At 39.0% G+C, this 22,689-nt stretch overlaps 1 protein-coding gene across 3 annotated transcripts in view; it reads left to right on the top strand.

Annotated features, from left to right (window-relative positions):
* LOC126452530 (triple QxxK/R motif-containing protein-like) overlaps positions 1–22,689 on the top strand; it is a 51,409-nt gene that overhangs the window by 10,167 nt on the left and 18,553 nt on the right. For all 3 annotated transcript variants that reach the window (XM_050091089.1, XM_050091088.1, XM_050091087.1), the window contains exons 2-3: positions 837–919; positions 22,367–22,455. In XM_050091089.1, the coding sequence (XP_049947046.1) occupies positions 856–919; positions 22,367–22,455 (153 nt within the window). In that variant the 5' untranslated portion in view covers positions 837–855. The remainder of the gene's footprint in view (positions 1–836; positions 920–22,366; positions 22,456–22,689) is intronic.

Here is a 22,689-nt window from a genome sequence, read left to right as displayed (position 1 = left end):
AGTGAACCATGGACAGATGCACACTGGAAATTACTGAGAGGCTGGAAAACATACTGTTGATTTATTTGCATATTCCATGGATTATAATTGTGATCTCTCACTATAATGTGGAGTGAATCAGTATTCATATCATTTGATGATGACTTTCTAAGATGTCAAAACTTGTCATGTTACCATTTGTGTGACTCAATCCTGGGAAAACCATAAAAGAATTTTGTTTATGTGACAGTTACTGTGTTCTCCGCAGGCAGTATGTGTAATTTATATATGAATTAGTTACTTGTCAGTTATAATACAACATATCAGGAAACCAATGGCATCATGCTGACCATGTACAGGATTGTTTTCTCATTAATCTTTCTTACACATAATGATTTATACTTAATTTAATTACATATGCTCACATTTCCCCCACCCATCTCTCTCTCTCTCTCACCCTCCCTCCCTCTCTCTCTCTCTCTCTAAAACAGACACACACACACACACACACATTCATGCACATACATATATAATGTTAGGGGTAGGAGGAGATGTCAAAGTTGATGTTATAATAATTTTTGGACCTGCCGGGTAGTGGTGTACCTTCCGATTTAATTGTATTAAATTTTGCCTGAGTAAATGCATGTGGGTAGTTAACTATGTACTTTGCAATTGCTAATATCTAATCTGATTTTTTCCACATCCTTGAAGGTTTTTTTTCCTGATAAGGTCTATGCAAAGTGATTAATAAGTGAAAGAATGAATGAAAGAGAGAGGGAGAGGTTGGGAGAAGGAAGGCTTGTTCTTGTTAAATTTCACTGCATAACTTCTACACTACACAATAATATTTTTTGTAGTGTTGCAGGTACCATATCCATGGCACGCTCGAGACATGATAGTACTGGGTCCACACCTGTGGAACAGTACCGTAAGCAGATAGGTAAGTCATATAGTTGTCAAGGACATGCACAATATATTCAGAATTCATGCTGCATAACTGACCAATTTGAAGACTACAGGTCATCAATAGAACACACCAGTTTTCAAACAATGGAATCTCCAGGTCTGAATATCAACAAACAATATAAGGAAAAGATAGATTGCTATTTTCTGTAAAGATGACCTGTTAACTTGCAGACAGGCACAACAAAAAGACATGTGCGCATTAGCTTTCGGCCAAAGCATTCATCATAAATGAAAAAACACACACGCACGCGCGCGCCCACACACACACACACACACACACACACACACATACACACACACACACACACACACACACACACACACACACACAGATGACCGCCATCTCTGGCAGCTCGGACTAGAATGCTCTTCTCTCCTCCCCCTCCCGCCCCCATACCCTGCTATCCCTTCCCGTTCTCTGCCCCCTCCAGACTGTTGCTGCTATTCAGTGTGACAGCTATATTGTCGTCCGAGCTGCTGCAGATGGCAGTCATGTGTGTGAGATGTGCTTGTGTGTGTGAATGAATGTGTGTGTGTTTTTTTTTTTTTTTTTTTTTGCCTGATGAGGACTTTGGCCAAAAGCTAATGTTTAAGAGTCTTCTCATTATGCCTGTCTGCAACTTATATGTTATCTTTATGGTAAGTATCAATCTATCTGGTCCTTATATTGTTGCACACATCAGTTTTGTTGTTGAATACTTGTCTATCACTTATAAATTACTGAACACCTATGAAGTTCTCACTGCCATATTCATCTGATCTTCAGTCAGAGTGTTAGTTTAGTCTTAAATTTTATAAATGGTATTGTACATTTTCTAAAACCCTAGTTTTTTATGCATCCAGTAGCTGTACCCAGCCACGCATTGCTGTGGCTTAGTGTGGTTAAATGGAAAAGGAAGAAAAGAGAAAGCAAACATTTCTAAAATGTGTGTGACTTGAGTATACATCATATACTCCTTCTCTATTTATATAGCACATATATTTCCAAAATAAGCCCATAAAATATGTGTTTATTCACATGCAATGTTATGCCAAAATTTCAAAGCCATCAACCAACTATTCTTTGAGTTTTGCGAGCACAAACATACACAGGCTGAATTTTTATGTGTAAAGATGAAATCGAAGCTGATTCCTTGAAACATTTCAATGTACTTTACATGTGAGCCAAGGGTGCGATACTTTTTTTTTCTGACTAGTTTGTTGGAGCCTACTATGACTTCCTCTCCTGTACCAATCTCTTCAACACAGATGACTAGTTTCACATGACGTCCTCAGTTAATCTTTACTCACATGACTGGTATGCAATTCACACTTAAGAGCGTGGCAGAGGGTTCATCAAACCACTTTTTCACTATTTCTCCGCTATCCACTCTCAAACAGCATGCTGGAGAAACAAATACTTAAATCTCTCCTGAAAAGCTCTGATTGCTCCTATTTTATTACAATGATTATTTCTCATATGTAGGTTGGCATCAACAAAATATTTTCACATTTATAAGTTGGTGATCTAAATTTTGTGGAAAGATCTTGCCACATTGAAAAATACCTTTGTTTTAATGATTGCCACCCCAACTCATGTGTCATACTCATAACACTCTGTCCCCTATTTCACGATAGGACAAAACAATTTGCCTTTCTTTGTATTTTTTTGATGTCCTCTATCAATATTATATTGTAAGAATCCCATGCTGCACAGCAATACTCTAGCAGAGGACGGACTGTTTCTCTATCACTCCACTCTTGAACAGCATGCAGGAGAAACAAACACTTAAATCTCTTCGTGTGAGCTCTGATTTCTGCTATTTTGTATTGTAGTCAGTCTCTTCAGTGGATTTATTGCATTTTCTAAGTGTTCTGCCAATAAAATGCAGTCTTTGGTTGCCTTGCCCACAACAATATCTGTGTGACTGTTACAATTTAAGTAATTTGTAATTGTCATTCCTAGGTAAATAGTTGAATCGACATGACTGAAATTTAATGAATTCATGTGAATGACATCACACTTTTCATAATTTAGAGTCAGTTCCATATTTATTGAATATATTCCAATCTCAGCCTTCCCCCACAGCTTTTTCCCCCCTCTATAGTTTTGTTCTGTCCCTTCTATAAGTCAGGTCTTTTCCACATTTTTCATTCCTCATTAATTCTGTGGAGAAACTCCCAATTTTTTGTCTTATCGGACCACTTACTTTTCAGCATCTTTCTCCTCCACCACATCTCGTTGCTTGAACTTGCATCTTTGCCATTAATCCCAAAGCCCATGCATGATCCACTCCCATATGCTGCTGTGCCCCAAACATACACTGGTGCCCAAAATTAAAGCAACAAGCAGAAATTGTGTAAGGTTGCTGTAGTGTTGACAGATTGTCAACACTACGCACATTATTTAAGGGAGGCGTCCATTAAGCAAGCAGGCGGACTTGATGGCCTGAAACAGGATACTTATGAATGCTATAAAGAAAAGTACATAGCTGCTGGAATACTTAACTTTAATCCACCATTTGTATACAGCGTTCTTGATGAGACATTTCATACGATAACTATCAAACTATCAATTGCTATGTAAGGCTAATGGCGCCTTGCTAGGTCGTAGCCATGGACTTAGCTGAAGGGTATTCTAACTATCTGCTCGGCTAATGAGCGATGCTTCGTCAGTGTAGTCGCTAGCAATGTCGTCCGTACAACTGGGGCGAGTGCTATTCCGTATCTCGAGACCTACCTTGTGGTGGCGCTCGGTCTGCGATCACACAGTGGCGACACGCGGGTCCGACATGTACTAATGGACCGCGGCCGATTTAAAGCTACCACCTAGCAAGTGTGGTGTCTGGCGGTGACACCACAGTTGCCACAAAACAGCACAAACAGGTGATAGTAAAGTAGAAACAATGTAAATAACACAGAACCTAAACAACTGCAACTTGCATAATGTTCTTCTTTTTTTCCAGTTTAACAGATTTACACACACACACATTCCGGCAACTGGTTAATGTGCTCAGCATGGGGCGTGATCACCTGTGGCAGCAATACAGGTCTGACAATGACAGGGCATGCCGTGAGTGATGTCATCAATCTCATGTTGAGGCAATAATGCCCATTCTTCCTGCAGAGCTGCTCGCAAGTCTTGGAGAATGGTTGGTGGATGCTGAAGTGATGCAAACTGTATCCCTAGTGTATTTCAGACATGCTCAAGGGGATTAAAATTGGGAGAGCCAGCAGGTCATGCAATGCATGCAGTATCTTCCATTCCAAGAAAACATCAACCACCCCGTACTCCATGAGGTCGAGCGTTATTGTCCATCGCTACAAATTCTGGGCTCACACCACCTTGTAACAGCTGCTCATGAGGTCCCAAGATCTCGCCGTGATACATGACAATAGTTAAACCTTTTCCATTCACCCGTACAATTGCATGGAGAGATGTTCGAGTAGTCAACATTACCCCTGACCATGCTGTTTAGGATCCTGCTCGATATTGGTCTCTTTCCACAATATTTGGAATCTGAAATCGTGTTCCACATTCGCTCCAGTTGTGAATGTGTTGAGAATTACTCTCCAGACCAAATCGGGACTCAGCTGTGAATAGAACATTGGCCCGCTGTTTGACTATCCAGGTGGCAATTTGATGACTCCAATCTAGATGTTTCGTCCTGTGAAGACACATTAACTGGAATGCCATCTTCTGTGCAGAACATGACCATACAATCATCTGTTGACATTTTGTATGATTATACTGTTAATTAGGTCTCTGGCAATAAAGGCTACTCTGCTGAAGCTTCTGTACACCATTTGTCTCGATACAACATGTCAAGTGAAGTCTGTGAGGGCAGATGCTAGTTGCTGTGCAGTACTAAGATGGTACTGTCGTGCCCTTAGAACCAGGTAATGGTCCTCTCTTTTTCATGTCACATGCAGTTGGCCCTGTTCTGGTCTTTGAGATACTGTTTTGGTCTCCATAAATTCTTGCCACGCCCGAGAAACAACAGAACGATTCACATTAAGCCTTTGGACCACATCAGTTTGTGGCTTCCCTGCTTACACTCTTCTTATGGCCCTCTAGAGGCAGAGAGTCTGGTAGGAATCTTCTTTGTGCCATACTGCACTGTCCGTGAATGTATACACAGCGATTGTGGATGTGGGACTACCCGACAAACATTACCCCGTTTGATAGGTGTTCTGACGTCATCGTTGACATTGTTGTCCATTAACTGGAATGCCATCTTCTGGGCAGAACAGAGTGGCACAGCCATCTGTTGACATTTTTTATGATTATATCATGAATTAGACACAAGACAGGGAAATAGTGGTTTGTTGCTTTAATTTTGGACACAAGTGTACATTCTCAGAAAAGTCTTCCTCCAGGTAAGTCCTGTATTTGATGTTAGTAAACTTTTCGTAGCGATGAATGCCTTATATCGATGTTGTAGACTGATTGTTGTGTCCTCCTTGCTTTCTCCAATGTACATTATTTTGCTTCCAAGGCACCAGAATTCCTTGGCTTTGTCTACTGGTTAGTCACAATTTTCATCGTAAGTTTATTGTAATCTCATATTTGCTACTTATTGCTTTTGTGTTTCTTTGGTTCACTCTCAATCCATATTCTGTGTTCATTAGGCCATTCATCCCATTCTACAGGTAATGTAGTTCCTCCTCACTTTCAGGTTGAACAGCAGAGGAGAAAGACTGCATGCTCCCTTTGGCTGCATTTTAATCTGAGCACTTCTTTCCTCCTGGTCATTGTCTGCCACCCCCCCGACCCCCCGATAGCTGTCCTCCAGGCTTGGGTTCGATTCCCGCCTGGGTCAGAGATTTTCTCCACTCAGGGACTGGGTGTTGTGTTGTCTCCATCGTCATTTCGTCCCCATCCGCCTCGCAGGTTGCCCAGTGTGGCGTCAAATGTAATAAGATGTGCACCAAGATGGCTGGACCTGCCCCGCAAGGGGCCTCCCGGCCAATGACACCAAACGCTCATTTCCATTTCTCCTGGTCATTCATCCTTATTGTCCTCTCTTGTAAATATTGTGTATTATTCATCTTTCCCTATAGCTTATAACTAATTTTCTGCTAATTTAAAACATATGGCATTTTACATTGCTGAGTGGCTTTTTTTAGGCCAATAAATGGCATGAAGTATCTTATTTTTTTCTTAAATTTTGCCTACATTGTCAAGCACAATGTAATAAATGCCTCTCTGGTATCTTTACTCTTCATAAAGACAAATTATTTCTCTATTTTCTTATTCACTTCTTTGTATATTCTTTTTGTCAGAGACTTGTTGCATGAGTTGTTAAAAATTTATAGTGTGATAGTTCTCGCATTAATTTGCTTTGGCTACCTACAGGATTGCATAGATGATTATTTCCAAAAGTTCAGTGGTATGTCACCAAACACATATATTCTACACATTAACATAAAGAATTGAATGGCTGCCACTTTCCTCAGTGATTGTGTAATTTCTAAATGAATGTTTCCTGTTCCTTCTGCCTTGTTTCATCGTAAGCCTTCCAAAGCTTTGTCTAAATCAGAGGATGTGAGAGGCTGTTGCAGCAGATATTGAGGGAATAGGATGCAACCAGTTGTAAATTGTTACACAACTTGATGGAGGGGAGGGGGGGGGGGGGGGGGCTCAACGATTTCTGTTCCGAGGTCATATTTGGATCAATGGTGTATCAGAAAAGCTCACTTTCTGCAGCATAGTCTGCAGGCTACCTAGTTCTGATCTGAGAAGAAGTCCTGAACCAGTGACTTCAAATGTTCTGTGACAAAGGAGGTTGTGAGTTTCTAGAGTTGTGCCATAGGGTTGAGAACTGCACGGTCCTCCTAAATGGGTCAGAGGTGCACTACGTATCAAAGTCTGCTACCCAGGTGCTTACTTTGTGTGATATGCACCTAAGATTCTTTCTTTAACTGGCCTCTCCATCCAGTCCAGATAATGATAGCTGTAGGGGACCTGGAAGTGTTAGTGTAAGACCCAAATAACATGAATGTTTGGCTCTATTCAACAGCCATACCTGTCTCAGCTTTCCATTTTCAATGGACATTTTAATTCTAGTTATGCATACTTAGCGCACGATTCATGTAATGTGTTTTAATGTAAACAATATAACAGCGTATACCTGTGAAGAAGATACTCTTAGTAGTATCAAAATCTAGGTCAAGTTTAAATACACAAACTTCTGGCAGCCAGTTGGCTATTTATTTTATCAACTGAAGGTATTCAAAGTTGCTATTGACAGCCATATTCAAGATTGTGTATCTCATCACATATTGTTGTGATCTCTCCATCGTGTATGGAGCTAGTAAGCATATAAACCTGTACTATTGTGGTGGGTGTTGGGTTCGTGTCCGTCTTGGCTATGATGACCTGTTCACTATACAGTTCATGGTAGCTTACTTGCGTTCTTATTTTGTTATTCATTGTTAGACTTACATCTGCACCCATGTTATATTGTGTATTTGAACCCTGCTCTCACCTGACCTGAAGACCTGTTCTTCCTATCACTACACTTAAGTAATTCCTACTATATCTAACTTCAACATTGCACTTTCTGTATTTTAATTATCTAACCTACCCACCTAATTAAGGGCTGTAGCATTCCATGCTCTGACCTCTAGGAAGTCTGTTTTGTTTTTCCTGACGACAAAATCTTTGTGCAGTGTTGCCTCCTGGAGATCCAAATGAGGACTATTTTTTCTCCGAAATATTTTATTCAAGATGATATCATCATTGTTTAGTCATGCAGCAGAGCTGCATGTATTTGGGAAATATAAGAGCTTCAGTTTCATCTTGCTTTGAGACTTCTCCTGTACCAACATAGTAATGCTGGATTGGCTAATGATACAAGGCCACATCAGTCAGTCATACAGACTGTAGGCCCTGCAACCACTGAAGAAGCTGCTGCCCCTTTTCAGAAACCATGCATTAGTTTGCCTCTCCGCAGTATCCCCCTGATTGAGTTGCAGCTACTGTATGGCTGTCTGTATCTATGAGGCACACAAGACACCTCACCACAGTTATGTCTGTGGTTCATAGACGGGAAACATTCATTTTGAAAATTTATACATTTTTGCATGCCTTCAAACCAGTTCTGAAATCACTGTCTTCAGTGTTATGTTGGTACCTCAAAAACATGGTTTTACAAGGAGTCTACATCTGCCCAAGATGATGAAAATCACCATCCACACATTTTCTGATTGACATAATATGAAGTTATTAGGTAATAAATCAGGTAAATACAGCAATGCTCATTTGATGTTTTTCTCCATCAAATAATCAAGTCTCTGGCATGCTGTGTCACAGCTGGCATTGTTGTTTTCGGTCATGTTTTCTTGTGTTGTTGATAATTTGTGGCAAAAATTATGATACAACACAATCAGCATTAACTGTTCTTTGATCCTCTTAAACAACTTATGACATGTCCAAGGTAACCAAAGAAACAGGCAATTGTTTTCTTGGAATTGCTTCTTGAACAAACACAGTGTTGTTGCTTTTAATTCATCTTGCTCCTCATCCTTTTAGAATATTCTACACAGATATAACATATCTTTTTACATTCAGCATCTCCTAACACTATATATTATGCTTTTTTATCTCCACAGTTAATGTTGGTAGCAGTGCCTCTATTGAAACTGGCTGAAATATTGATGATGAGAACAGTTTTCCGCCAATAATGTATTCCACATCAAAAATTGGAGTTCATATGCTTTAATTGCAATTGGATGATGAATTAACTACTGTTTATGACCAGTTCAAAGCTTGTCTATTTCAATTATGTACAGATAAACATGTAACTATATACTACATGCAGTTGATGTCCAGCAATATTGTTCAAATGCAGTCGGGTTGACAGAGGAGATAGAGAAGATTCAAACAAGAGCGGCGCGTTTCATCACAGGTTTATTTGGTAAGCGTGATAGCATTACGGAGATGTTTAGCAAACTCAAGTGTCAGACTCTGCAAGAGAGGCACTCTGCATCATGGTGTAGCTTGCTGTCCAGGTTTCGAGAGGGTGTGTTTCTGGATGAGGTATCAAATATATTGCTTCCCCCTACTTATACCTCCCGAGGAGGTGATGAATGTAAAATTAGAGAGATTCAAGCGCACACGGAGGCTTTCCGGCAGTCATTCTTCCCGCGAACCATACGCGACTGGAACGGGAAAGGGAGGTGATGACAGTGGCATGTAAAGTGCCCTCCGCCACACACTGTTGGGTGGCTTGCGGAGTATAAATGCTGATGTAGATGTAACGTAATAATGTTGTAATTAAACACAATTATTCACATATGGCAAGTAAATAATTAACACAGTCAGTGCACAAGTCACTCATTACAGTCCTTTCAAACAGATAATCATTTCAGAATGAATAAAATGCACACAGTAGGTATCAATTTTGAAAATAACACTGTTCCTGGTCTGTCACAGTTGGTTATAACCATTATTAAAGTTTAATGCAGCCTATTAGAATAATTACACATTCATGGTCCAATTAATCTCTTAAAACAGTCGCTAAATTGTTGAACCAGCTCCAGAATGCAAAATGTAGATAAAACATGGTAATTTTCCCACTTGTAATCTGTACTACAATCGACCATAGTACATTTCCTCATACTGGTAGACAAAGATGTTGCTCTAGTCAAAATCACTGCAGCATGACTTTCAGCTGAACTAATAAGGCTTCCATCCTGCTCCTTATATAAGTTTATAATATTTAAAACTGAATTTATCTATTATTGTTTACTAGATGTTCACCACTTACAGTTAAAGATTAACATTTCTGAATAACTGAATAGCAGATGAAGAGTTGTTGGAACATGAATTTTCAGAGTAATAATTTGTATTGAATTATGCTAGTTAGTTTGCCTAAATATGTGATTCTATTTCAGTAGCAATGTTTTAACTAAATATCTTAATTACTTCAAAATTAAATGAGGGTATGCATTGCTAACATATTTTGTCACTGATTGTTTGAACACTTTAGACATATGTACAGTCTTTTCATCTATTTTATCAGGAAGTCATTAATCTTGTCCATGTTTACATATGAACAATGACAACATAACTTTAAATTACTGATATTTCATAATTGGTATGGTTATTAGTTAAACTAATTATACCAATCAATTCAGAATAACCAAAAGGAGTCCTAGGTTCATGTTTGAGGTCTTCAGGTACTGTCGACAAGCTATATAAAGGGCAATATAGAAGACAATGACAAAAAGGGGAGGAGAGGGGGAGAAAAAAAAAAAAACAGATGAAAAATAATCCATCTGCTTTGTCACAATACCAGTTAATGCAAATCTGTTTTTGAGATTAAGTAAAGTTATGCAGAATCCATAGGAAACTCATTATTTCACAGCTTTGTATTCATGCAAAAACAAATGCACTGCAGTCTTCCCTATGTCGAGAGCAGTTCTGTCTCAAATTATGTCACTTGTCACTTGCCAGTTCTCTTCAATTGTCTTATGCACGACATCAATCTCTCTCTCTCTCTCTCTCTCTCTCTCTCTCTCTCCTCCCCTTCCCTCCCCTCCCCTCCCCTCCCCCACTCACCACGCTCTTTTTTACTAACAACTGATTTTGGTCGACATTCACGAAATTCATCACTAAGGGGAGCCCGACCGTGGTGTAATTCTGGAACCAAATTGTACATAGTCTTTTTTCTGAAGGCAATAGGTACTGTAATTGAAAAAGCTGTTTGAGACTTTGGAGTTGTGTCAGGCCATCACAAGAACTATAAAAAGTCATGCAACAAAAGCTTTTCATTTTTTGTGACACTGTTTCTGTGAATGCTTAAATGCAAACTAAACGGCCAATTTTTGAGCTTGTATTATTTTAACAATCACAGATGATAACTTTTAAAACAATAGTAATGTCACATCTCACCACAGCACCAGCTAGAGGTCATTTGTAAAAACTGAAAAGGCAACTTTTGCATTTTCTCTCTTTCTCTTGATCTTCTGCGTCTAAATTAGGCATGTATGTGTGAACAGTTGTTGTTGGGCATGACGTACTGTTGATTATAATGTGACTAATCATATCTTGGAACTGTTAGCAGTTTTTATTTTATTTATTTATACACATGCTTCACTGATCCTTTAAAGCGTGTGAGACATCAGGATGTGGAACAAGACACAGAATATGTAAATGTAAAGTACAAGAACATTTGACAATGGAAAGTACAGTTAATTTACCAAAACGGTTGCAGTAAAAAAAAAAAAAAAAAAAAAAAAAAGAAAAAAAAAAAAAAACTATATCAGATTTAAAAAGACAAAATAAAACCAGCCCAGAAAATATTTACAATGTGACTGCTGCAGGATTCACCTTTGTTAAGGCATGTCACAGAAGATGCTGGAAATTTCCACCATTGACACTGATTGTAGTGCTGAGGCCAATTTATCAAACTGCCTGCGGGATAGCAGCAATATCTTTTTCGATGTTCTCCTGTAGCTGTCCCATTGTGAAAAGATTATTTGTGTACATCTGATTCTTCAGTTTGTCACACAGGTAAAAATCAGAGGGAGAGAGATCAAATGATTGAGATGGCTAGGAGTTTGCACTGCCTCTGGTGGCGCATAATGGCACATGTTCTGTGATCTGATTCTGAATCAGATCTCATCTGAAGAAATGAAGAACAGGATCTGAAAGTCATGATTCCACTTCACTCAGACACCGCCAGCAGAATTCAACAACTAAAATTTTGTCTGGACACTGTAGCTCATGCGCAACAGTAAATTTGCAAGGAAAGAGATTGATAATGTCTTGACACCAAGATCTCTTTAATTCCCTTTTGCACAGACAAATGCCACTACAATTTCATTGCACTTTGTTCCAGCCTTTCCTTCACTGGCGCAACCTTTTCTGGTGTTCAAACTCTTTTTGGATAGTTATTGTTTTCATTCTCTGCAGAGCGTCTTTCATGCCACTTCGTCACTAACTTTTGCGTTGCAGAGTTTACTGGAGATTTAGTCTTGAATTCTTGTGCAAAAAGCTCTCTACATGTTTTCCATGAATTGTACTTCCCATAGCACTCGACAGTGAATGAATGGTGTTTTATCATGAAAACCATTTTGTGTCACAATCAACTAGTCACTAAACACTTCTGCTCCTCTCACTCACTAAAATGTAATGACAGGGTGAAGTATTCAGAACAGAGCATGTGGGAGATGTGCATCATAATGCATCATAATCAGGGTTTCCAGCATTTTCTGTGACAGGCAGTTCTCCTGTTCATTAACAAGGGTCAATTCCATTTCTGTCTTATATACATTTTCTGGGTCAGTTCTGTTTTGTGCATCCTGTACACGACTTATCACATGTTGTACAGCAATACATAACAAAAAACAATGAAAATGTATGCATAAAAGGTCTGTATGTCAGTTTAAAAACTATCTAATGGATAAAATATTTCATCAAGAAAATATATCTTTATTTTATTCTTAAACAATTTGTTGTTACTATGTAGACATTTGATGTTATTTGGCAGTGAATTAAATGTTTCAATTTTAGAATACTATACACCTTTCTACATCCAAGTTAAATTTTTGAAATCACAATGGGAGTCAGCCTTCCTTCTTATATTGTGATCATAGTATATTTCATTGGTTTCATAGTGCATTGCATAGGATTGTTAACAATGAAGCTCATAATAAAATAAATGTATTGGTAAGTTATAGTAAGTATCCCAAGTTTTTTTAGAAAAAATTACAGTTAAGGTTACTGGAGGAATTCTGCACATAATTCAGACAACAGTTTTCTGTGTAAAGAATTTTCTTTTATTTGTGAATTGCTCCAGAAGCAATTCCAGAGCATGTGATAGAGTGGATGTACCTAAAGTAAGTAGACGTTTTAACACTGATGTCTCCATTATGTGAGGCTGTCCTAATGAAGAACAACTTCTTTATGGTGTGGAGGACATTATGTTCACAGTGAACCCTAAGGCCTAAGAATTTTGCATAGTATACCCTTTGTATTTCCTGACTGTTGCGTACAGTAGCTGTCTCTTGCAAGAAATTGTAATCGGAGCTGAACTTGGTAGTATAAGTTTTGCTCAGGTTTATTGACAGTGAATTTACTTTGAACCAGATTGGGAGATCTGTTATTTATCACAACACTAGTATAGTGAGCAAAAATCATAAGCTTGTTTGTTTTGTGTGACAAAGCTAAGTCATTCAATATAATGGAAGGAAACAATCTTTAAATATGTCTGCTTGTGTCTGTATGTGTGGATGGATATGTGCGTGTGTGCGAGTGTATACCTGTCCTTTTTTCCCCCTAAGGTAAGTCTTTCCGCTCCCGGGATTGGAATGACTCCTTACCCTCTCCCTTAAAACCCACTTCCTTTCGTCTTCCCCTCTCCTTCCCTCTTTCCTGATGAGGCAACAGTTTGTTGCGAAAGCTTGAATTTTGTGTGTATGTTTGTGTTTGTTTGTGTGTCTATCGACCTGCCAGCGCTTTTGTTCGGTAAGTCACCTCATCTTTGTTTTTATATATAAAGCTAAGTCATTGTTAGACATGATAAACACCAGCAGACCAAAGACAGATACCTGATGGACTCCGTGGAGTACAGTGCTGCAGTCGGACTCCACCACCTCACTGCTCTGCAGCTCTCATCCAAAATGTTGTCAAAGTTTTCAAGGTACCTCATAATTCTAGAATACAGTTCTTTCTTGAGAATTTTCATGAGCATGGTCAATTGAGAGATGGGGCAACAGTTTGTGACTTGTCTCTCCCTTTTGTGGAGAGGCTTCATTACAGCAAGCATCAGTATGAGCAAGAAGACACTCTGATTCATAGAAGCATTATAAATGTGGGGCCACAACTTTCCATAATTGATCTGAGCAAGCTTCTAGAAGTGGCAGTGGTTTTCTTTACTTCATTTCTAATTTGAGGAATAGGCTTATCTCACATAAGTATTTTCAGTGCACTTTGTAAGAGGCGACTGCAGCCTATTTGCTGAGCAGTACTTAAAAAATAGGCACTGGAGATTTTTGCAATTAGTTCTCAGTTGCTTATATGTTTATTATCAGTATTTACAATAATGTCTTTGGTTTTAGTGGCAGAGTTGGCACATGTCTCACTCCTTAATATATGCTGGATTGCTTTTGATTTTATTACAGGATTGGTTGATATTGGAGCTAAAATGTAATTTTTTGTTGTTGTGTGATTACTTTGCTTAATATCTCATAATCTTCTTCTTTTGCTTGTGCCTCTGTCCCACATCAGCACAGGACCAGCGTGGTTAGGAATGGGTGTGGCATGGTTCCCTTTCTGTCACCACTCCATTACCACTGACAGTTTTCATTTTCATTTACAAGATATTTTTAGTCCCTTTGTGATCTGTGCTCAGGCATGTTTTAAAGGCCTTCATTGTTTCTTCATTTATTGGTCTGACTACTTTCCATTGCTGCTCAGTTTTATTCTGGTAAGTATCCGAATTATGAATAGTAAATCTGACCACCATGGTCAGAGAGACAATTCAATATTTTACTAATAATGTTATTGCCCACCTTCCCTCTGTTTTCTGAAAATGTTGTGGATTAGGCTGCTTGAGTGTGGAGTTACTCTAATGGGAAAATTGACTAGTGAAGCAAAATTGTAGTTGTACATCAGTTATTCCAGATCTATCTCCCCACCACTGTGTTAGGAAATTTACATTGAAATCCCCAAGTACTTTGACACCTGTTTTGCATTTAAATAGGTGCAGTAGAAGTGATGCAAGCTGCTTCAAAAAGAGGCAGATTTTCCAAAGGCTCTCTCTATATATATATCTACAGTTAAAAAGGTAGAATTATTTACAGTAAGTTCAGTGGCACATGCTTCAAAATGTTGCTCTAGACAAAAATCGTGTACATCAGTTGCCTTACACTTGGCACAGTTCTTATGAAAAATTGCAAAACCATCTCATTCCCCATGTTTTCTGCAGTATGATGATGTCAGATTGTAATCTGGTATTAAAAGTCTTTCCATTCCAGAGCAGAAAAGATGCTCCCACAGTTGTGCACATTGATTGTGAGTTCATTTAGCCTGTTACACGGAATTGTAATATGTTGTTGTTGTGGTCTTCAGTCCAGAGATTGGTTTGATGCAGCTCTCCATACTACTCTATCCTGCGCAAGCTTCTTTATCTCCTAGTAACTACTGCAACCTACATCCTTCTGAATCTGCTTAGTGTATTCATCTCTTGGTCTCCCTCTATGGTTTTTATCTTCCATGCTGCCCTCCGGTGCTAAACTGGTGATCCCTTGATGCCCCAGAACATGTCCTACCAACTGATCCTTTCTTGTAGTCAATTTGCACCACAAATTCCTCTTCTCCCCAGTTCTATTCAGTACCTCCTCATTAATTACGTGATATACCCATCTAATCTTCAGCATTCTTCTGTAGCACCACATTTTGAAAGCTTCTATTCTCTTCTTGTCTAAACTAGTTATCGTCCATTTTTCACTTCCATACATGGATTCTAATAAACAGGTGTAAAATTGCCAGTTGATGCTTTACAGAAACAGTTTTGGAGTTTTATCTAATAAAGAACTAGTAGCCGATGAGTTCAGGGATGTAGTTTTGTTCTGTGATTTCAGAAACCACGTGTTTATGTAGTCTGTCTATATGCAGTGCGATAATTTGGTTCACACATGTTCCACAGCCATAATGAATTTCTTGAAAGAAATGTTTCCTGTGTCAGCTGTTCATCATTCCCATTTTATTTTTATTTTGTGTACTGTGACATTTTAGCTGTGTAGCTATTCCCAAGCAACTGTGTGCCTATCAGAAAAAAATAACATAATTAGAATACAAAGTATATGACAACTATTGGTTATATTCACCAGAACAAAATCAGACCAAAGAATAAAAAGAGAACTTGCAGTGTTTAACCCACTAACTACATATGTTCTGGTTGACAGTCCTATAATTCCATGGACAGTCCATAGCTGGTTTGATATACAATAAAAATTAAACACTATGAAGTACAGTTAAAAATAGTAAGTAGGCAGTAGATGAAAATATTGTGTAATAAAATGGTTTACCACATTACCAGGCTTGAGAGCAGTAGCCATGATATTTAGTTCAGTACAAACAGTGGCACACAGCCAAGCCATTTACTAGTGGGAGGAAGCACCGAACTGTGGACAGTGGCACATTGTTGCAAACAAGTCAAAGATAAACATGTGTTACCAGGTACATTCTATGTGTGGTCCATGTTATCTATTTAATATCTCCACTGCAAGAGTTGTGTTACATGGGCTCAGCTGCTCACAGCAATGGGATGAGAAAGCAGCAATGACTCAATCATAAATAGTACTTTTTATTAGTAAACTATCTTTCACACATAGCTACTTTATGTATACCTAACCCGCTGTGGACTGTTGAGTTTGTAGATATCATTATTGGTGTTCCTTCCGAGTACCATTTATAATGAACTTGGCATTGTTTACAGATACACATTCGTATTGGGAGCTGATGTAAAAATTTAAGATATTAACATGAATTTTATCTTATTTTGTGTACAAGGATTAAAACTGATACTATTGAGATATAAGTTGTTCCAGTAATACCATTTTTGTGATAATTATTACATGCAGTTTGCAACAATAAAATGAAATAAGACACTGTAAAGATTACCACCTTCCTTCATAAAACAGAGACATTAGGAACATCAACATAAAATGACATTAGCATAAAATGATGATAAACTTATCTACACATGACATTGTTTTCATGACATTTGAGTTTGACATTGTACACTGAAGTGCCAGAGACACTGGTATAGGCTGTGTATTCAAATACAGAGATAAGTAAACAGGCAGAATACAGTGCTGCAGTTGGCAACGACTCTATAAGACGACAAGTGTCTAGTGCAGTTGTTAGATCGGTTACTGTTGCTACTGTGGTAGGTTATCAAGATTTAAGTGAGTTTGAATGTGGTGTTATTGTCAGCACATGAGTGATGGGACACAGCATCTCTGAGGTGGTGGAGAAGTGGGGATTTTCCCATACAGCCATTTCACGAGTGTACTGAATATCGGGAATCTGGTAAAACATCAAATCTCTGACATTGCTGCACCCGGAAAAAAAAACCCTGCAAGAATGGGACCAACAACAAGTGAAGAGAATCGTTCAGTGTGACAGAAGTGCAACCCTTCCATAAATTGCTGCAGATTTCAATGCTGGGCCATCAACAAGTGTCAGCGTGCGAACCATTCAATGGAACATCTTCAATACGGGCTTTCGGAGCCGAAGGCCCACTCACATACCCTGATGACTGCATGACACAAAGCTTTATGCCTTGTCTGGGCCCGTCAACACTGACATTGGACTGTGGTTACTGGTAACATGTTGCCTGGTGAGACGATTCTTGCTTCAGATTGTATCGACTGGATGTGTATGGGGACGAAAAAAATCTCATGAGTCCATGGACCCTGCATGTCAGCAGGGACTGTTCAAGCTGGTGGAAGCTCTGCAATGTTGTGGGGCATGTGAAGTTGAAGTGATATCGAACCTCTGATACATCTAGATATGACTCTGACAGGTGACCAGTACGTAAGTGTCTTGTCTGATCACCTGCATCCATTCATGTCCATTGTGCATTCTGACTGACTTGGGCAATTCCAGCAGGGCAATGTGGAAGCCCAGATATCCTGAATTGCTGCATAGTGGCTCCAGGAACAGTCTTCTTAGTTTAAACACTTCTGCTGGCACCAAACCCCCCAGACATGAACATTACTGAGCATATCTGGGATGCCTTACAATGTGCTGTTCAGAAGAAATCTCCACTCCCCTCGTACTCTTATGGATTTATGGACAGCCCTGCACAGGATTCATGGTGTCAATTCCCTCCAGCACTACTTCAGACATTAGTCGAGTCCATGCCATGTCATGTTGCAGCACTTCTGCATGCTCGTGGGTGTCCTACACGATATTAGGCAGGTGTACCAGTGTCTTTGGCTCTTCAGTATACATAATAATAAGTGCAGGTTACATCGATATTCATGTTCCTGCATGGTTCTGAAACACAGCAGTTAGGAGAGAACTTCTGGATAAAAGAATCACAACTACAAAGGTAGAGATATATAAAACAGAACTGGGGATTTAAGCTCTTATGCGACTAATTTGTACATACTGAATCAGCGTGTTGTTGTTGTGGTCTTCAGTCCTGAGACTGGTTTGATGCAGCTCTCCATGCTAACCTATCCTGTGCAAGCTCCTTCATCCCCCAGTACCTACTGCAACCTACACCCTTCTGAATCTGCTTAGTGTATTCATCTCTTGGTCTCCCTCTACGATTTTTACCCTCCACGCTGCCCTCCAATGCTAAATTTGTAATCCCTTGATGCCTCAGGACATGTCCTACCAACCGATCCCTTCTTCTAGTCAAGTTGTGCCACAAACTTCTCTTCTCCCCAATCCTATTCAATACCTCCTCATTAGTTACGTGATCTACCCACGTAATCTTCAACATTCTTCTGTAGCATCATATTTCAAAAGCTTCTATTCTCTTCTTGTCAAAACTATTTATTGTCCATGTTTCACTTCCATACATGGCTACACTCCATACAAATACTTTCAGAAACGACTTCCTGACACTTAAATCTATACTTGATGTTAACAAATTTCTCTTCTTCAGAAACGCTTTCCTTGCCATTGCCAGTCTACATTTTATATCCTCTCTACTTCGACCATCATCAGTTATTTTGCTCCCCAAATAGCAAAACTCCTTTACTACTTTAAGTGTCTCATTTCCTAATCTAATTCCCTCTGCATCACCCGACTTAATTCAACTACATTCCATTATCCTTGTTTTGCTTTTGTTGATGTTCATCTTATATCCTCCTTTCAAGACACTGTCCATTCCATTCAACTGCACTTCCAAGTCCTTTGCTGTCTCTGACAGAATTACAATGTCATCGGCGAACCTCAAAGTTTTTATTTCTTCTCCCTGGATTTTAATACCTACTCCAAATTTTTCTTTTATTTCCTTTACTGCTTGCTCAGTATACAAATTGAATAACATCGGGGAGAGGCTACAACCCTGTCTCACTCCCTTCCCAACCACTGCTTCCCTTTCATGCCCCTTGACTCTTATAACTGCCATCTGGTTTCTGTACAAATTGTAAATAGCCTTTCGCTCCCTGTATTTTATCCCTGCCACCTTTAGAATTTGAAAGAGAGTATTCCAGTCAACATTATCAAAAGCTTTCTCTAAGTCTACAAATGCTAGAAATGTAGGTTTGCCTTTCCTTAATCTTTCTTCTAAGATAAGTCGTAAGGTCAGTACTGCCTCACGTGTTCTAACATTTCTACGGAATCCAAACTGATCTTCCCTGAGGTCAGCTTCTACCAGTTTTTGCATTCGTCTGTAAATAATTCGTGTTAGTATTTTGCAGCTGTGACTTATTAAACTGATAGTTCGGTAATTTTCACATCTGTCAACACCTGCTTTCTTTGGGATGGGAATTATTATATTCTTCTTGAAGTCTGAGGGTATTTCGCCTGTCTCGTACATCTTGCTCGCCAGATGGTAGAGTTTTGTCAGGACTGGCTCTCCCAAGGCCGTCAGTAGTTCTAATGGAATGTTGTCTACTCCCGGGACTTTGTTTCGACTCAGGTCTTTCAGTGCTCTGTCAAACTCTTCATGCAGTATCGTATCTCCCATTTCATCTTCATCTACATCCTCTTCCATTTCCATAATATCCTCAAGTACATTGCCCTTGTATAGACCCTCTATATACTCCTTCCACCTTTCTGCTTTCCCCTCTTTGCTTAGAACTGGGTTTCCATCTGAGCTCTTGATATTCATGCAAGTGGCTCTCTTTTCTCCACAGGTCTCTTTAATTTTCCTGTAGGCTGTATCTATCTTATCCCTAGTGAGATAAGCCTCCACATCCTTACATTTGTCCTCTAGCCATGCCTGCTTAGCCATTTTGCACTTCCTGTCGATCTCATTTTTGAGACGTTTGTATTCCTTTTTGCCTGCTTCATTTACTGCATTTTTATATTTTCTCCTTTCATCAATTAAATTCAATATTTCTTCTGTTGCCCAAGGATTTCTACTAGCCCTTGTCTTTTTACCTACTTGATCCTCTGCTGCCTTCACTACTTCATCCCTCAGAGCTACCCATTCGTCTTCTACTGTATTTCTTTCCCCCATTCCTGCCAATTGTTCCCGTATGCTCTCCCTGAAACTCTGTACAACCTCTGGTTTGGTCAGTTTATCCAGATCCCATCTCCTTAAATTCCCACCTTTTTGCAATTTCTTCAGTTTTAATCTACAGTTCATAACCAACAGATTGTGGTCAGAGTCCACATCTGCCCCTGGAAATGTCCTACATTTTAAAACCTGGTTCCTAAATCTCTGTCTTACCATTATATAATCTATCTGATACCTTTTAGTATCAGCGTACATGCCCTAATTCATTTCCCTGACCTCGTAATAGCTATAGAAATGGAACTACTGCAATCAGGTAAGAGACAGGAAACAAATAAAGTAAATAATAAAAAATTTGTGGCTTTTATTACACCTACTTCACAGACTCCTACTATTTAGATTGAGCATTTGCATTTCCCTTTTCAGATGTTCTAACTGCTGTACCACATTCAGACTCCTGGCTTCAAGCAGCCCCCTCCCCATGCCATACCCCTTTTCAGCCCCTCCCGTAGATTGAAAAGGGGGAATATATCCTGGAATCTTTTGCGAATTTAAAGAGTATGACACTGTTTCACTTAAAGACCATAATTCATGTGGCTACATATTGTGTTTTTAAATAGTAGTTTCCATTGCCTTATTTATGCTGTTGCTGCTGATCATAACTGATTCTTCCATTCTTAGTGGCAGTTTCCCAATCCAAAGCTTGAGCATGCCCCGAATCTCTGTTGGCAGAATGAGAAATACCAGAAGTCTTCCACTGTGGTTGCAGATGAATAGTTCCCAGGAGTGTTTGATTAGTAGTCATAAAATATCACTATTTGACTTGTGATTGGGTGTCTACAGCTCATAGTTACAGGTTAGCATTGCTGGCTGAAGATAATGGGTTTCCAGATTTGATTCCTGGCCGGGTTGAAGATTTTCTTCATTCAGGGTCTGGGTATTGTGTTGTCCTAATGATTTCATTGCATTCTCTTCATAAAGGTGAGCAAGTCATCAAAGTGGAGTCAAATAGAAAGACTTACACAAGGCAGCTGAACATTCCCATATGGGGTCTCCCAGCCAATGATGGTATATGATCATTTCATTTGTGGCTGGGGTGTATTTTGGGCACTAGTGTTGAATTTTATGAGGTGTGAGTTTGATATTACTGGTAAGAAATCTTACTCCCTGTCACTTTATCCCTTCCTCTTTTCCTATGTTTTTCCGTACATTGTCTTGTACACCTGCTGGTCTTGAACGATTCTACTACTGTGCTAACTTTTTGCAGAATTTGTAAACAATCATGCCAGTTACATGATACCAATAAAATGCTCTGAAATCAAATGAAAGAATAAATTGGGATGAAATCAGTGAAGATCCAATAACATGAAATAATATCGGTACAAAACACACAGATACGCTGAACCTGCAGTGTCGAGAATATAAATATGTAATGATAATTGAAAATTTATGCTAAACCAGAAATGGAGCCTAGATTTCCTGCTTCTCATAAGTAGTCACCTGAGGCTACCTAAAATGCTGCCAGTTCTAACTCAAAGTTTTGTTGTCATTGATGTTTCCACCTATGATTTCCAAACACTAGTACCAGGGTTCTCATGTGGGGTATGCGGGACCCTACATTCTCCAATGAAGCATACTTGTTAACAAGTTTTTATGGCTGCAGTTTTACACTTTCATCCCATAAGCAAAGTAGAAACATGATAGAGTATTATTAGTTAAAGAAGGTAGGACAATTAGGATTTTTGTCCCAATGATAAGATCATTAGAGATGGAGCACAAGTTTGGATTGGGGAAGTGTACTGGCTGTGTTTTTTTCAAAGGAACTGTTCTGTGATTGCCTTAAGCAATTTAAGGAAACCACAGAAAATCTAAATATGTGTGGTCACTCAGGGGTGCGAATAATCATCCTCCTGAGTACAGGTCCAGTGTCTTACCCCTGTGTTGCCTCACTCCATGTTATTAGCTGAGTAAAGTGTGATGTCATTAGCAGTATATTAGTTTCTTGGATTTATATTAGGGTCAGATTACAGAAAATCCATTATAATTAGACAAGCTTACTGTTACAAATGAGTGCAGAAGTGATATCATGTAGAGATCTAACATTTAAAGATTTCATTGGGGTTGAGACAAAAAAAATACAGCATTTTAGATAGTAGTGGTATGGTTACACCAGAATGTGTGTATTAGTTACAGAGCTTTACTTGTGAGAATAGATAACTTTGGGCTACTTTCACCATTAATACAGTAGATGCACAACTATAGTACAATACTTCGTTTTTCAGCAAGACAAGACTCCAAAAAGAGCAAGGAGATAATGAGAGAGACAAAGCACAGGGCAGAAAAGAAGGAAAATGCTCCTGCACAGTATAAGGTAAGAGAGCCATCAGTGTTTATACATAGGAGCAGGATGTTTCCTAAAGTCAGAGTTGTACAAATCTCAGCCTTTATTCTCAATTCAAAAAGAAATATTCTAAGTTGCTGGTCTATCTCTCCTCCTCCATCATTGTAATAGTCATCATCATCATCATCTTTATCAAACAGTAGAAAACTGCTTAAATCCAGTTTAATTCTGTATTTTTTTAATGCATAGTAATACAACTGCAGA

Source organism: Schistocerca serialis, unplaced genomic scaffold (assembly GCF_023864345.2).
Source record: "Schistocerca serialis cubense isolate TAMUIC-IGC-003099 unplaced genomic scaffold, iqSchSeri2.2 HiC_scaffold_897, whole genome shotgun sequence".
Taxonomy (NCBI): Eukaryota; Metazoa; Arthropoda; class Insecta; order Orthoptera; family Acrididae; genus Schistocerca; species Schistocerca serialis.
The sequence above is the reverse complement of the archived record's forward strand: the minus strand, read 5'-3'. Positions and strand labels throughout refer to the sequence as shown.